This window comes from Conger conger, chromosome 12 (assembly GCF_963514075.1).
Source record: "Conger conger chromosome 12, fConCon1.1, whole genome shotgun sequence".
NCBI lineage: Eukaryota > Metazoa > Chordata > Actinopteri > Anguilliformes > Congridae > Conger > Conger conger.
In genome coordinates this window covers 18261398-18279736 of record NC_083771.1, presented here as the reverse complement: position 1 = coordinate 18279736, position 18339 = coordinate 18261398, and the positions used below count along the sequence as shown (strand labels likewise).

Below are 18339 nucleotides of genomic sequence, written 5' to 3'. Positions count from 1 at the left end.
AAGTGGGGGGTGTTATGCAGGAGTGTGTACAAACCAGGTTGGTTTTTGGATTGGATTCTAATAATTTTTTGTTCTCTATTGATCTTGCCTGGTGCAACTGAGCCAACCAAGAGGACCAGAAGGCGGGGCTTGAGTATTTTATAGGTTCCAAAACAGCTCAGACAAGCTCAACAAGCGTAGAATCCAAAAAAAGAAGTTTTTGAGCCAGGTCTGACCATTAGCAAGTGAGCTAGTTTGACACAACGATACCTGAAACTGAATTGTGAGCATGGGTGTGTGCTAGGGTTGGCTTCTGGGTGCCACTGCATCTGCTCTAATCTGCTGTGTGCTTTTCAGCACAGTCTTAATTCCTCATTTATCTATTCTGAAACCTCACTAGATACTGCTATTATGATCCAAATCCGTCAGAAAAACAACAGACCCAGAAAAGCAATTTGCTAATAAATCTTTATATTCCACCTAATACAGGCTGCACCTGGAAATCTATAAACAGCTATTTATCCTCTTAAAATGGGAATCATTTTTTGCCATTCCAGCTTTAGCCGAATGTTATTTCTGATAAAGGTGGTACAACCAGTTATTAATTTTAAGGGGGCAATTACTATCATGGATGGTTGATAAAGTTTTTTGTGTTTACTCAGGTTTCTTTTGTCTCATATTACATTGCAAAGATCTGAAACCATTCAGTGTGACAAATATGAAATAATACAGGAAATCAGGAAGGGGGCAAATACTTTTTCACAGCACTGTATGTTTACCTCACACCAGAGTTGTGGATGACCCACAGATGGCGTGTGTAGGTTGAGTATAAACAAGCTCTTACCTCCAACCTTGGAGTTGTAGGCCACGCCCACGCCACACTTGTTGTTGTCGGCCTGCATGGCGATTTCCCCGGCGCATCTCGTTCCGTGCCTGACCACAAAACAAGAGGTGTAACCACTGCTAACATCAACGAAAAAAAGCTAAATGTCTGATCAGAAAGCTTGGGTGGAATGAGCACTTAATGTCTGCTGCTAACCCACAAGTTTTTTACCTCGTGCTTGCTGTTTTAGGGCTGTTTTTTTGTTTTCTTTTTCTGTTATTATGTAAAGAGTCTTTGTGACAGTATTTCGTCAAAATAATTATCCGTTGCCTGCAGAGATATCGCTGGAATTTATAGGGTTAAAGTATTCTAGATAATGATTTGATGCAGTTCTGAGACTGCACTCAGAGATGCAGTGCTGCTCCATAAGCCTCCATAACCTTAAATGATCAGTCTCTCCTCCTGGTCATTTCCTTTGTGCCGGAAGTGTTAAAGGTCATCTGACTGAACTGCACAAGTGGAGACAAACGAGCACTCAGGATATAATGCGAACAAAAGAGTGTTTCTGGCAGGGCTGCTGGTGTATGTGTGTGTGTGTGTGTGTGTGTGTGTGTGTGTGTGCGCGCGTGCGCGCATGTGTGTGTGGTGTTGTACGTTCAGCTCTGTTCTCGGGTATCTTGCGAATTAGAAGCTAGAAACTGGAGTAAGTTGCAGCTATTGTCTGCGATAATAGGAGAGAGACATGGTATTAACCACCAGTCATTTCACCATGTAGATACCTTTTAGTTTTCAATCTGAATCTTTTACTAAAAATAAATCATGAACAAATTTGGTCACCTTTCCTTTATATTTTTAGGCTCACTCTCAAACAGAGTGACTACGCCAGCTTTTGAATTTTTACACAACCTCCATTTACAGCATAGAGCCAGATATAGACTACAGCAATTCCTCAAGGCTGGACCTTTTCTTTACAACTTAGCCACCCTAGCTTCACAGTTATAATTTACCACGGTTAAAATAGATTTTAAGAGAAATAGGACTGTTCACACTGTCCTAATCCCTGGGCTAAGTGAATGTTAGCACTTGCACAATCTAAAGTGGGCTAATGCCATCAGGGTTAGCAGGGTTAACACTGACATTTTGGGGTTTGTCGCTCAAATATCCCCAAGCACGGTGCCAAAACAGCAGGTGCGAACACTTAGCCCAGGGTTAACAAATGCTTGTGTGGACACAGGATAAGATAGCTCTGGGTAATCCTCAGTGTGGGGCCAAGGGCAACCCAGGGCTGACTACGCTGCAGTGGGAAAAGGAGGGTGAGGTGAGGATGCATTGATATCCACGTGTAAGGACAAAATTTATCTTCAAACTGAAAGCAAAGAGAAGGCGGTGTCAAAAAATACCCCAGGGTCACGAAACCTAAAACATAAAGCCATGAACAAATTGCGAGCTCTGAACATATAACATAACTGACAATAACAATGAGAGTACAGCACACCCAGACCATACGAAAGACAAATTATATTAATGAATACAAATTTTTACCAGGTCATAGCTCCGCTAGTGTGTCATAGCACTACACACCAACGCACATCAGTAGTGTTCAGCATGATTATCGCACCCACGCTCATTGCTGGAGCTATCTTAGATTTAGTCTATTCAGGTTTTTTTCAGATCTTTTCCTTACATTGTCCATGTCTGATGAAACCACATACAAGTATCATTGTAATCCACAGCACAAGCAGTTGTGAATTGTGTAGATGCTGGATAACAAACCAGCAGAAACACAATGGAGAGTGGAGTGCATATTGTTTGACGGGGAAAATAACGGCATTGTGTTTCAGCCAGCTCGTCTCGAAATCCCTGCAACACTGCCAGACTCATCATCAACCAGCATGATCTGTGCCTTTTTAGATTCAGATACTGTGAAACTGGCCATGTTTCATTCCTTTTTTAAATACTCTGATCATGGTTACATGATAGAAACTGAATTGCTGTAGGCTTAATTATAAATCCACTCTCTTAAGTCGGGTTCAGAAGTAATTATGATCTTTAAAGGTACAATAGGTAAGATTTTTGTGCTAAAACATTGTTACAAGACCATTGTAAGTCCATTTTCCTATCATTGAAAAAGGCTCACTGACAGGTTGACTCACCCTCTGCCTCTGTTTATAGTCCTTAAATTTGGGTTTGAAAAGATGCAGTAGACAGGCCGGCACTCTCTACCAAAACATCGTATAACTGTACAATAATTCAAGCTCATTGGTTGAAAATTGGTTCTAATTGCCACAGCCAATGGCGTTTCAATGTCAGCGCGTTCACAGAGAAGGGGGAGGGATAAACAGTGTTGTGGTTTGAAGGTGCTTGTTGCTGCTGTTCCTCTCTTGACCGTTAAGAGGTCCGAAATGACCTATTGTACCTTTAAACATTACAGTTTGGAATGACAAATGAGAGGAGGATGGCAAAGCCTCCTACCATCATTTGGATTCTTTGATTAGCAGTGTTTTTCCCTCATTGCAGATCCCATCTTTACACACAGATGTAAGGCCAGAAATGCCTTTTCCGTTAAAGAATGGGGCAGTATGCTCTTCCCACAGATTATATAGGCCAAGAATACTCAAATCTGGCCCTCAAAGCCAGCCCTGCTGAAATAAAATAGCTCAAGCTAGGTTTTGAGACAACTGACCAGTTCAGACCAGCTCCCAGCTCGTTTAGCAGCTAGACCAGCTTATAACCAGTTTGACCAACTCTATTTTCTCACACCAGGTCAGTGGAGTTAAACCTGCAGACACTGGCACTCCAGGACTGGATTTTGACACGTGTGACTTACTTGTTCTCGTTGGTCGAGTCATATCTGGGAAATGGATCGGGGTCATTGTCGTTGAAATCATAACTTGCTGCTGGATCCTAAACAAGAACAAATAATATCAAATCACTTAACTACAAATGGATCGGCCTTATCTACTGTAAACAGCTGCTTTACCGGTCAGTGACAAAGGCTGTCCCACTGAACCATTAATCTGAGAGAGATGGAAAGAAACTACGAATAAATATGTTATAAAACCGAGCACAATAAACATTATAGCACGACTAAAAGTGACTGCGTTTTGGTTATAAAATGGGCAATGGGAAACTGACGTCACTCTCTGCCCTCCATGAGTCACGCAGCAAGGCCAAGTCACTCTGGCGTCTTCTGCCTGTTCCGCGGCGAACACGATTGCAGGCAATTAAGCTCAGCACACCTCAGAATATCACTAATGTCTCCAATCAGGCAAGGTAATGGAATCCGCCTTCGTCTGCCAGTTTGATTTTCCACTGAGAGCTCATCTTGGTGACGGCAATGCACACACAACGCTGTTCCCGGGATATAGTGTTTTGTTATAGTGTGTTTGCCAAGCCTCCTTCCATAGGGAATGCGATTTCCACATCGATGCTTTGTGCGATTTGACTTTCATGACTGACGCTGATCCATATCGCTCACACAACATTTAACTTCAGCTCGGAATAAAAGTACAATGTGTGCGAGAGTTGCGTTAAAAAGAACCAGAGGCCTACAGTCTCCATATACTATCCAATGAGAAGATGGATACTGAGGATTGGTTGGAATTTAAATTGCCCTCAATTTTGCTAAAATAAATTGCCCTAACGTAGGCTATTAATATACACAATACTGACACAAAAATATTGTCAAGTCGCCAAACCATCTTGAAGCCATTTGAGTATTGTTCATGAGTGTGGAAAATATAATTAATCAGTATTACCAGAAAAACCCTCACAAATGAGCCCACACAACTGAAAAAAATACATGCATACAAGTGTTGTTTTTCTGTTATGGCTGGATTTGAGGTTTATGCTTGATTTCATGCCTCTGCCATCAGCCATATCAATAGGACATGAGGTCAAGGCAGAATGCAGAACAATGAGAACAATGTTAATTAAGCCGAATGAAAGGGGAAAAAACACAAGCAAGACTGAATTCAGCTTGACTGTGACTCACTCGACTGCGACCCTTTTAATTAGCCAGTTTAATTATAGAAGACAAGCTTTCTGATCGCTCTCTTTCAGCTTTGTCTCACGGGCGACTGACTGACTGGCTACACCAGGGTGCTTTCCCCGATTCTGTTTACATCGACTGGCGTGCTCCGTGCTCACGTGACCCTCCTGCACTGTTTACCAGCAATCAAAAGGGAAAATAACATCTCCCGCGATGTTCTAAACGCTGTCCGCAGACGGTGACGTCTTTATTTTGCCCGACGAGCTCGCACAGTCCAAATCACGCTTCATCCGGCTGATCGAACACGCAGACTGGGGACTCTTTTTTATGAGGAATAAATGGTGCCTTAAATATGCCACCTGCTTTTCCTTGTTGACTACCGCTTCATGTACAATGTATTGTAAATATGAAAAGATAAAAAACAACCCCTCTGCTAACAAATAAATGCCCATTTGCAAAAAACGTCAGAAAATGCCCCAAGGTTCCATACCTTGGCGGATTGCAGCCAGGATTGTCGCCAACTCTATTCCATTTTGTGTTTACCATTATGCCTGCACAGGGAAATTCCATTCCGTGTTTTATTGGACTCGGCATCCGTAATCTGTGATGTGTGACGGCTGCCATTATTCCCACTAAAGATTCATTTAAAGCATACTCAAAGCACATTTAAAGTACTTTCTTTCTTGTCTTACAACGGTAAGACAGCAGTGCACAACTCTGGTCCTGGAGGGCGGGTCTGCGAGCTAATTCCAACCAATTACCTAAATTTACCAACCTATTTTCTAGAAATGATGCAGGTTCACTCCTGTGCTGGAGCACAGTGCAATCTTTAGGACGCAGTTACAACAGTTGCAGTATGTGGCTGGAGCTGTTGCATGTACAAAAGTCTGAAGAATATATTATTTAGCTAATAAAATAACTCGGAGCAGAAGTTGGCACAGAATCCTGAAGCGGATGGGGCCTTGCTCTGCACCCCTGCTGTAGGAACATGCAGAGGGACGTGGGGAAGTGCGGAGGGGTGTCCTCACGTAGTTGGGGTAGATGTCCGTGTGGTTCCACTCCAGCCCGTCGTCCAGCACCGTGATGACCACGCCCTTCCCCGTGATGCCCTTCTTCCACACCGGGATGACGTGCAGGTCCAGTTTTGGCTGGGACGGGGACGTCCTGGTGTCTTGCTTGAATAAGCCGCAACCAAAGAAAAGAGGGGGGGGGGGGAGATGGGGGAAGAGAAAGAGAGAGGGAGAGGGAGAGTGAGTCTGGGGCGGAGGTGGGCAACGACAGACTGCGTCTGGTTTTCATACCAAATTCTGGCATTAATTACGTAGTTATCCCTAGAAGAAGGATGACTGACTTAGCTGAATACGTTTAGAGTAAAACCCAGAACAAGTGTTATTATGTCAGTCCATGTTCCAGTTTTGGGAGGCTTCCAGGTTTTACTCGGGGAACGTATACAGCTAACTCAGTAATCCCGCTTTGTGATATACCCCTCTAATCTATGAACAAACCAGCTCTGGTGTGTACAGCCAGTCACCTCATTTAGCCAGGGTGATTAGTGGAAATTAAAAGCTGCATACACACCGGCCCTACAAGACCGGGTATTCCCATCCCTAATCTGGGGAAAAAACTGTGCCTAAACACACATGTATATATTACATATTTATTTTGAAATGTTATTTATAAAATATATTTTTATGTTAGCACACACTGTCATGCATACTGTATATTGATCAATGTGTGAATGCCAATGTTTATGTCATTTTAATGGAATTATGTTTGCATTTTGCAGATGATCTTAACAACAGAAACCCGTCCAGCTTGTACATGTAAATTCAGCTCTGAAGTAATTGAGGCTAATTACTTCAGTCGCTGGGACAACAGCTGTGCCCCAGTCAAGGAATCAAACCTGCAATTGCTGCTAAAGGCAGCAGGTCTCTGCGCCGGGCCTCTCTCAGAAAGCGTCGCCCCACGGCTGAGCGGCTGTTATCGGCAGCCGGTAATGTAGCTCTAATCGCGTGCCGTGTCAGAGCGGCTCTCCAAAAGGCACCATTGTTTGGCAGACTCTCATACTCAGGGAGCTTTTTAAACCTGTCCTCTCGAGAGGGGGGGGGGGGGGGGCTGATAGGCGATGACTCAATTAGCATACACTTAATTGGATAATGGCCCTAAGGGGGGGGGCAGGTTCATCACCCTACCCGAGGACCTGGGTGATTCATGGTCATGCCGTGGGATTAAAAAAACGGATGAATCCGACAGTGCAGCGGTGTCTGCAGCTGTATAGTGGCTCTAGGTGTAAGGATGAGCCACTGCAGTCACGCTGTCTCTCAGCTCCTTGGGGGTGGGCAAAGGCCAGTGTGGCTGGTTCTTACCCAGACTGTTAGCACCTCAACTGAATCTTTTCTTCAGATCCCTGTATGTGAGCTTGCTCTGCGGATCCTGGGGTATTCTGGGGCATTCATTAGTGATTAGTGGGGGGATTAGCCTGTTCTGTCGATTTGAAAAGAGAGACTGTGTGTGATGTGATCTGGAGAAAGCAGAGAGTGTCACAGAGCCTGTGTGTGATGTGATCTGGAGAAAGCAGAGAGTGTCACAGAGACACTCAGACCTAAAAACAGAGGTCAATGGGTCATCAGGGAGTCTCGATAGGAGGAGACCAGTGGAGGAAAGAATATATATATTTTTTTGTACTGTGATGCATCCACTGACAAACACTGACTGAGTCACAGGTCAAAGGTCGGGGAACGAGTCATCGGGGAGCCCTGAGGAAGTACAGCCACTGACTCAGTCACTGGGGTGTTGTCGGTCGTCACAGATACTGGCATTAGTCACTTCAAAGCCCACTTACTGCGGGGGGGTTGATGTACAGTACATTCAGTTCATCATCGGTAGAGACCATAGCATCAGGCAAAAACACTAACATTTAGCATCTGTGCTGAAGCAGCCGAGCACAAGCCTAGTTACTATAGAAACAGAATGTTGCTGTGTTATACCAACGGTAAAACACCCTATTACATGGGAAATTGTATGTGGGGCAGTTAAGTATAGCTAAAGTACTGGCTCTGATTCCAAAAGCCGAGTCAGGTATAGCTAAAGTACTGGCTCTTATTCTGTTCCCAGCTGGAAATTACAACTTAAATCAGCTTAAACTGGTCAAGCTGGTTGAAGCTGTGTTTTTGACACTTTTAGCTGGTCGACCAGCTGATCACCACCTGACCAGCCTACAGTATAGAGTCAGCTAGTCCAGCAGCCGACCACCAGCTTTACCAGCTTTGACCAGCCACTAGAAGTGTGACCAGCTAGAAGTGTTGAAAACACAGCGCAAACCACTGTAAACCAGCTCAGAACCCTGGGTGAATGGCGTCTGTGCCAGCGCTGACCACGGCCCCAGCTTGGCGCGTAATCGGCGGTGGGTTGGCTGCACTGTCCATCTCTTCCCCGCACGGAAGCGCATGCGGTGACTCAGTCCGGTGTGGCTGGCAAACTGAGCGCTGAAGAGGAGAGAATACCGAGCCTACAGCGACCACTGCTGCCACTTTAGCCACTTTAGCCCAGCGGCTGCGATGATACCGCTCGGAGAAATGAAGCAAGATACTCGGGGGGGGGGAGCGGTCTTCACCCGATTAAAAGGATGTAACAACACATCAACCTGGATGAAGAGCAACGATCTGAGCCAAGCAATACAATGTGCAAAAATAGATCTGTATCATTATGAAGCCTCACAAAATACTAATTTAAAGGTACAATAGGTAGGATTCTTGTGTTCAAACATTGTTACAAGTCCATTCTATCATCCTCTCCTATCATTGAAAAAAGGCTCACTGACATGTCGACTCACCCTCTGCCTGTGTTTCTAGTCTTAAAATTTGGGCTTTGAAATATACAGTTGAAGGCCCGACACTCTGTACCAAAACATTGTATAACTGTATAATAACTCAAGCTCACTGGTTGAAAATTGGTTATAATTGCCACAGCCAATGACGTTTCAACGTCAGCGTGTTCACAGAGAAGGGGTGGGATAAACAGTGCTGTGGTTTGAAGGTGTATGTTGCTGCAATTCCTCTCTTTCCTGTTAGAAGTACGAAATTACCAATTTTACCTTTAAATGTCCATAATCTTACAGCAGGTTTGCTCTTGAGCAAATAAGTGACGTCAATATGTTTTAGCACTCTCAACCAAACTTTGGTTGCATGTATACGTTTAAACATGTTTGTTTTTTTGGATCTTATCTATTTTGGATCTTATCTATTAATCATTGCTTAGTTACTATATTGGATAGTTTTGGATTGTATCATAGCAAAATTTGGGGGGGGGGGGGGCACAGAAAGGTTACAGTAAATTGGGACATACAGTTTTCAGTCACTGTACTAATGTGCTAAAGGACATAAAGTTTTCAGTCACTGTACTAATGTGCTAAAGGACATACAGTTTTCAGTCACTGTACTAATGTGCTAAAGAACATAAAGTACTGCTGCACAGTAAAACGATGTAGCCAATATACAATAGACGCTAACTAGCCATGTATCTCCACATGATGTGCACAAACTAAACTGCATTTTCAGTTGCAGTGGTTTTCCCAATTTATCCCAAGTCATTGCAGTTCCTGTCAAGCTGTTTTTTAGGGGCTGTTAATTATATCGGCTCTCTCCCTCTCCATCTCAGCTGGTGTGTGGTGAGCATTCTGCCGCAAAATGGCTGCTGTTGTATCACCCAGGTGGGTGCTGCACATTGGTGGTGGTTGAGGTGAGTTTCCTCCTCATCACTGTGAAGCAATTTGAGTGTCTAGATAAGCGCTACCTAAATGTAATGATCGATCTATCTAAAACTAAAGAATAGAGCGGACTGAGGAATATGATTTTTAGTGTTCCTTCCTGTGCGGCTGAAGTAAGCCTCAAAGATGGATGACTTGACCGTAAACCACTAATTGTTCTTCCCTGAATCCCACAAGACCTCTGTGAATCACAAACCCCTGGCTCATTTCAGACCACAGCGTCTCTGGTTACTGTAAAATACGTAATTTCCTTGTTTGTATGGTGGTAAGGGAACATCTACACTTCACTTGTAATAGTGCAGACGTGGCGGTAATGTCTGCTCTCCCAGAATGCTGTTCTAAATTAAGCACTTCCGGGTTTTTCCCTCCCTTTGCACTCAAGCTACACCATCTTGCTCTGGTTAAAGTGAGAACCCTGCTCTGGTTAAAGTGAGAACCTTGCTCTGGTTAAAGTGAGAACCTTGCTCTGATTAAAGTTTGGCTTATTTGGGTAAAAGAGATCCCTTCACAAATTTACTTTACAGTTGAAAGTAAGACCCCTGAGTGGTTTGATCCCCAGTAAAGTTGATTGAAGCCCTGCAGACTAAAAACAGCCGGTTCCTGTCAGGACCGTTGCTAAGTTTGTCACTATCTCCCGCAGTGGAGGGATACGCCTGCTTTCATTCCTCTGGGGTGAAGTGCGTTACAATCAGCCTGGCCCCATTGAGTTGTGGTGGCGCCTCCTAGAGTCTCCCCAACAGCAGCATACAGGTTACCATTTGTCAGTTTTGCAGCCCCCCCATGGTGCCCCAGGTTGCCCTTCTGGCCTATGCCTAGAACCAGCGCTGTACTAGCAAAAGTCAGTCACAGACAGACAGAGAATTTAGTTCAGCGCATCTGTAAACATATTTCTTACATTATCATTCTGCTTGAATTTTACTGCCATCTAATGAACCCTGGTTTATTGTATCCAGGTCTATTGGATCCAGGTCTGGTTGGTGGTGTTTCAGTGATGACAGAACCGGAAACATTATTTGTATTAGCATTAGCATTAGCATTAGTAATAAGTAATGCAAGTGCTACACAACATGTTTATAAACTACACAAGTGCTACACAACATGTTTATAAACTACACAAGCACTATACAACGTCTACAAACTACACAAGCACTACACAACATGTTTATAAACTACACAAGCACTATACAACGTCTACAAACTACACAAGCACTACACAACATGTCTATAAACTACACAAGCACTATACAACGTCTACAAACTACACAAGCACTACACAACATGTCTACAAACAACACAAGTGCTACACAACATGTCTATAAACTACACAAGCACTACACAACATGTTTATAAACTACACAAGCACTATACAACGTCTACAAACTACACAAGCACTACAAAACATGTCTATAAACTACACAAGCACTACACAACATGTCTATAAACTACACAAGCACTATACAACGTCTACAAACTACACAAGCACTACACAACATGTCTATAAACTACACAAGCACTACACAACATGTCTATAAACTACACAAGCACTACAGAACATGTCTACAAACTACACAAGCACTATACAACATGTCTACAAATTACACAAGCACTACAAAACATGTCTATAAACTACACAAGCACTACACAACATGTCTATAAACTACACAAGCACTATACAACGTCTACAAACTACACAAGCACTACACAACATGTCTATAAACTACAAAAGCACTATACAATGTCTACAAATTACACAAGCACTACAAAACATGTCTATAAACTACACAAGCACTACACAACATGTCTATAAACTACACAAGCACTATACAACGTCTACAAACTACACAAGCACTACACAACATGTCTATAAACTACACAAGCACTACACAACATGTCTATAAACTACACAAGCACTACACAACATGTCTATAAACTACACAAGCACTACACAACATGTCTACAAACTACGCAAGCACTATACAACGTCTACAAATTACACAAGCACTACAAAACATGTCTATAAACTACACAAGCACTACACAACATGTCTATAAACTACACAAGCACTATACAACGTCTACAAACTACACAGGCACTACACAACATGTCTACAAACTACACAAACACTGCGCAATGTCTACAAACTACAAAAGCACTACACAACATGTCTACAAACTACACAAGCACAACCCAAGAACTACACACTAGCAGTGCACAAAATGTCTACAAACTGCACACGAACAGTACACAAATCTGCACACAAGAAGAACACAACATGTCAACAAAGGACACGCTAGAAGTGTACAACATGTCTACACACTACACAAGCACGACAACACATGTACAAATTACACTAAGCAATAGGATGTGTAAAAACAATCACACACAGAGACAGTGCAGTAATACACATTCTGTATGCAATGGAAAAACTGTGTCATCTTTTATTTCTTCTCAAGTATAAAATATTAGCTCGTTTTAAGGTACTGTTTGCTTGACAAGGGAAGTTTACTTGTCAAAAATGGTCACCTCCATAAGAGGTGTAGAAACTCACCAGGTACCACTGCTGGTTCCACATGGGGTCGTCGAAGAGCTTGTCTGCGGGGCAGTCCCGGCACCCCGCCCCCAGCGGGGCGCGCTTCCTCCGCTGCATCTCATACTGCTGCTCCGCCCACGACACCTTGACGGGCAGACCAGGGGGAGGGGTTTATGCAGGTCTGTGTGCCGAAAAACTTTGTGCAACCCTGTTGCCATACATACGCACACAGACACACACATGTTCACAGACATGTACACACACAGACACACACACGTACACACATGCACAGACACACAGGGAAGCACGCTCACGCACACGCACACAAACACACACACACACACAGACATCTACACACAGACTCACACATGTACACACATGCACAGAGACACAGGGAAGCATTCCCTTTATTGGTTATATTTCCCATGGGCAGTGCGCCATTTTAGCAGAAGTGACCCTTCCCCTGTTACAGCAGACAGGAGATGTTATTGCGTCTCTGATCTCAGTCTAATCTCATTAGAAACCTGTGCAGGCTACTCCTGTCTGCTGATGCTGGCTGGGGGCTCCTGCACATGAGCAGGCCTGGTCTTCCTGATATTCACACTCATCTCCACAGCCCTGGGGCCTGTATCAGCAAGCAGGATTAGGGAGTTAACTGGACAACTACAATGAACAAAATAAAATGGCTGTTCCAGATTTTACTCAGTGCAGTTATCCCGCTTTGTGTGATGTAGGCCCCTTCAGTCTGGTTCCATTTTCCCCCAACTTGGATCCCCAGGAAAAGTGAACATCGTTGCTCATTCAAGCGTCAGTTTGAAGCCACGTTGGTTACAGATGTGGCAGTTGGGGAGAGGTGGATCTGTAAGGTGATCATTCATATGCCTCTCCTTGCTCAGGAATCCCTCGGGTAGCTCCCAATAGGCCCCTAGCCCCTTCATTGAACATTTAACAGCTTGGAATGTCTTTAAAGATGGCGGACCTCAATCAATGTCTGGGTCAGTCGAGGAGCGAGGAGACCACCACATGGAGATGTTGAAGAGCCGAGTGCGGGCATTTTTGCGTAGAGCAATGTTTCATAAACTATGGGTTGGGACCTAAAATGGATCAAGGGCGTGTATAATGTGGGTCCCAGAAAAGCCTAGTAAATGGTAAATGGTTGGCATTTATATAGCGCCTTTATCCAAAGCGCTGTACAATTCATGCTTCTCATTCACCCATTCACACACCGACAGCGATTGGATGCCATGCAAGGCGCCGACCAGCTCGTCAGGAGCATTTGGGGGTTAGGTGTCTTGCTCAGGGACACTTCAACACAGCCCGGGCGGGGGATCGAACCGGCAACCCTCCGACTGCCAGGCGACTGCTCTTACTGCCTGAGCCATGTCGCCCCACTACTCCACCAGGCTATTCTTTTCCCTGAAAAGGATGACTAATTTGGGTCCCATTGTAAAAAAGACCCAGTGGCGTGGAGTGGCTTGGCATGTCAATACCAACAGGATTCACACTCATTGCAAATGTCATTCAATTGTCTAGTCATCTGCTTGGTCTGGCCTGGTCGCCAGGGTGGAAACAGACAGCTGGCCTCTAGATTTCACCATTATTCGATAACAGGGAAAGGAATAACATAGCCCTTGTTTGTATTTACCGATGGATGCAGAAAACATTTTGTACAAATCATTTATAAATAAAATGATTTAATAAATGGCCCAAATGAATGTCTGGTGGGCCATTCTGGGCTGGCATAGGCTGCTCAGATCTTTATAAAGATTTATTTAGATAAATTCATAACAAATAAATTATCATAGCGCTCGCTCTATGTTTGCTTTGGTTGGCTTTTCTATTGAAAATCTCATTTTGCAGGTCTACTACGACTGATTTTGGTAAAGATGCGTTGCACAATTTCTGTGTTATGGATACCCCTATACAATTAGCATGAAAAATGTTAATGCCCAGAAATTATATTGGTAATTGAGAAATGTATGTGCTTCTAATTTTATAAAATTTGAAATAGACCTGACTGAAGAAATGCATTTCAGACAGCAGAATCATCGCTGAAAAAACAATGACACTAACTATACTTTTGAATCATGCATTGTGAAAACAAAACCTTTGGTTAAGAAGTCAATTTAACCAAGAATTTATAATCAATGAATGGAAAAATACGATTTTTGCTGGTAGATGGGATCCACGTATATATTTTGATGAATAGTAGACATTGTACACGGCTGTAGCATGTTGTCGGATATCTGTGCTGATACCTTGGTGGAGTGCAGGCTCAATTTAATTTCCTGTCTTTTGAGGCTTTCAGCAAATGCAAACATTTAACTTAAAATGTAGTTTTTTGTGAGTAATAAAGGTTTTTAAAGGAAGGACCTACCCTGTCATCCTCTGACAGTCTCTTGGTGACGTGGCCCGCACTTCTTTTGGCTCTGCGAGGGTGGCTGTGGTGTTTGAATAAGTAATGGTTTTCTAGGGCCCCAATCTGCAAGGAGGAAAGCAGTTTACACGCGTTAGTTTTGCTGTTCAAATCAAGCATGGGCCTCGTTCTTTTAACACAGCTGCTAGAGGGCTTGCGGTAACAAACAAATCATGCCATTCTATTCTATAGTCTAATTAAGAACAGTTATTATTTACATGAACAATTTACTTATTTATTTAAGTCATTAAAATCACTATAAACGATTGGTGAAATAGGTCTGAAATGCTGATTGAAAATTAAATGTTACCAGTGCTTGTTTGTTTTTTTGTGTTAACTAAATTAATGGGAATATTTTTTTAGTGGGCAGGTGTTAGATAAAAGAAAGAAAATAAAAAAGGAAAAAAACACTCCTTTGCATTTTGAAGGTATGACTGTTTACTTCCTATTATAGATTTGTATTGGTTGTTGACAGATTTTCTGTGATTCTATCGCATTTGGTGAGAAATTTCATTTCTTTGTTGGAGGGGAAAAAATTAATGTCGCTTTCCCTCCGACGCATTGTCTCCCCCTCGTTAATAATTAACACCTGTTAATAATTAATGATTGAGTGGTAACTTACACCAATACTACATTTAACATTTTTAAAAGCTTAGGAAAAGCAAAACAAACGCATTTATTGTAATTATTTTAACGTTATTTTAACGTATAGGTACTCATTGAAAACGAAACGTTCTCAAAACGGTTACAATTAATAAACTGATGTTTTGTTCTTGAATGTCTCTCTCACCAGTAGAAAACAGTAGCTGAGTGGGCTATCAGCAAGTTTATTATAACCATTTGGAGGACGACTGTATGCAACAACTGGGCTAAATAATGAAAGGAACCACCCTGTTGCCATAGGTCGGCCGATTAACCTATGCATAACGTGGGAGCATGAAAATCACTGCAAGGTTTATGGGGCTACCTGCTGCCCACGCGGCCGAGGAATGAGAGCGCCACAGGCGCCACGAACACGAACTGACCTAAAACATTTCTCTTTTACACGCGGAAAGAACTAGAGAGCACGCTGTGAGCACGTATACTTGATCTTTATCAATCACCAAACACAGAAACGCACTTTCAATTAATTATTTATGGTAATTCCAGACAAAAAAATAACAACAACTACAACAACATCAACAACGGTAAATCAAGGAAGGCAGTCGGCTACAGCATTCGAACACGCAATAATTATGTTCACATTATCTGATGTAGGCTACACATTTTTCACTGAATCACCGATAGGTTCTTGCAAATAAACATGTAACTATAAGAAACTCCATTCGTTTGAATAGCGTCACTGTTTAAAAATGTAATCCATTGGTTTATGAAAACGATTCGAGTTTTTTCTAGTTATCAAACTAAGTGTGGCATATTGTTACTACGTTTCCTTGTGACGATCAAGATGCGGATTCAACATTTAATTGCCATGCTCGAAAATGAGCCGGAGCATACGCAGGACCAAGGCGTCATACTTTGATGTAAATGCTTTTATTTAAGTGAAACGTTGCCTACGTCAATAGAGACGGTGTAAGCAGCAACAGGGCTGACGTTCGCTGTCTCTGGGCACAGTAGCATGCACAAGAAAATAAAATGAATACAACCAAATATGTGAAACCCGAGTCTTCTGGAATCTTAAAAGATAGTGTCAAAACATGCATATATTCTGAATTGCAAAATGTCAAACAGATTGGTCGTATTTTCATTAAGGCCATTGTTACAGAATGAAATGCAAATAAACGAGGCACCTGCACACAACAAACGAACAATAAGATTGTGCTTTAATTATCAACATTCCATCTTTACCTGTCTGACTAATTCGTAGCCCAATTCTTTGGCGATTGCCCGGGCGGCGTCGCGTCCCTCCGGAACCTCCACCGCCCATTCGTTGAGATACTGCCTGTTCTCGGCAGAAGCGTCCACAGCGCGAGCGATGGCACAGAGAACCAGTAGAGCAGAGTACATCACCAGCGGGCGACATCTCACATCCATTGCAGAAAATACAACTATGTTAAATATATTGATTTCTGTATTTACAAAGCGACCAAGGAAGATGGATAAAACAAAACGGAGCAATAAATAAGCACTCTTTCGCTGGTAATGTTTATAATTGCTGCTATGTACATGTATCTACAGAGAAATCTGGCAAACAGTTGAGAAGAAGCGAACGTACAGCCGCTTCTTTGCCTTATTGAGTAGACGCTGAAAGCTATGGAGTAAACCACGAAAAGAAAAAAAAATGTTTACACGTCAAATTACGACGTGGTCTGACGTCAATTTCGAATCTACCTGGAGTAGGAGCTGTGCTCGAATCCCGAGAGAGACAGGCGGGGTGAGGGGGGACCGAAAGGGAGGGGGAGATAAATCTAAAAATAGCAATATATCCTTTTTATTCAAGAACAGAAGGCAGACGATATTTATCAATCGCCTGTGTCAATTTACTTAAGTGTTCGATTTTTCACGAAACGAAACACTAGTGGCCATGTTTAGTCTTGGAAAATTATCCAGTATTACGTTTAGCCGAGTATATCTTGGAAAATTACCAAGGCGTTTTCCCTTCAAATTCCACATCACGACGACGAATGCACGTAAGCAGTTATGCATTTGACGCGCGTGCTCAATTTTCTGTCTCTCGGTATCCGTTGAATCCTTTTTCCTTCACTTGATGAGTGACATTTAAATACTGTCTAATCAGTTTCATTTGAAGCATGCTGATGCTAGGATATGTGGAACTGGAATATGTGGAAGTTCACGTAGGCTACACAGCACACTGGAATAACGAGAACATTTGGTAATTCGATTCCGCAGAATGGCTTTCAATCATCTTTCAGCACTTCGGTGCTGGACAGTTCCTCGAGCGAAGCCGCATTGCTGAGGTAAATGAATGAATTAACCAATAGGAAACACGGAGAATCACAGCGGGAGACAGTAGCACGTTGGCCAACGAAATTTTTGTCTTCAGACGGAAGGAAAATGTTTTAATAAAAATTTTTTTTTTAAATTATATAAAAAGGATGAATGAATTTACAAATACTGCTTGTTGTGTTTGGGAACATTTGACAGAAATGTCTCAAGTTAACGCATCTAATACGTTGGAATTAAATGTAATGTTCAATCTTGATGGCTAAAAAAGTGATACATAATTTAATTACAATATATATCGAAATCAGTCTATGAATTCGCAATTTAGAAGCTGAGTGACATTGCATTAGCTTTAAGTTTTATGACACCACATTCCTATTCCTAAGATATTTTAATAAAATAAAATCACACAATTAACAGGTTATTTGTGACTCCTGATTCCTAATAATAATTAAATCCCAAGATGAAATAATAAATTATATGATCTCATTTAATTTCACGATTTAGTGTTTCTGTTTAAAACTTTGTACCTGTTTACATGAAACCAAAAGGGCATTTAGAAAGAAGCTGTCCATTGTAGTAAGAACAGCCAAGATGCCGAGATTCTGCAATGCTGCAGTAGAAGATTTTCTATTTCTGTAAAAGTTTTGTCCTCACTGAATACATTACATTACATTAATGGCATTTGGCAGATGCTCTTATCCAGAGTGACGTACAACAAAGTGCATACCCATAACCAGGGATAAGTGCGCTGAAAGATCCTAGAGGGAAGTACAATTTCAACTGCTACCTGCACAACAAAGATAAGGACCAGGGCCTATTTGATTTTTTATTATTATTATTATTTTTTTTTTAACAAACAAACAAACAAACAAACAAACAAACAAACAAACAAATGCAAAAGTATGACCAAACCCCTGTAAAACCCCAC

At 42.3% G+C, this 18339-nt stretch overlaps 1 protein-coding gene across 1 annotated transcript in view; it reads right to left on the bottom strand.

Annotated features, from left to right (window-relative positions):
• The window catches only part of pcsk1 (proprotein convertase subtilisin/kexin type 1), a 30325-nt gene extending 13609 nt beyond the window's left edge, over window positions 1–16716 (bottom strand). Inside the window, exons 1-6 of the mRNA XM_061263764.1 lie at window positions 16353–16716; window positions 14466–14570; window positions 12107–12232; window positions 5822–5968; window positions 3630–3706; window positions 824–912 (exon numbers count right to left, since the gene is read on the bottom strand). Of these exons, the coding sequence (XP_061119748.1) occupies window positions 824–912; window positions 3630–3706; window positions 5822–5968; window positions 12107–12232; window positions 14466–14570; window positions 16353–16538 (730 nt within the window). The 5' untranslated portion in view covers window positions 16539–16716. The remainder of the gene's footprint in view (window positions 1–823; window positions 913–3629; window positions 3707–5821; window positions 5969–12106; window positions 12233–14465; window positions 14571–16352) is intronic.
• Between the last annotated feature and the right edge of the window lie 1623 nt (window positions 16717–18339).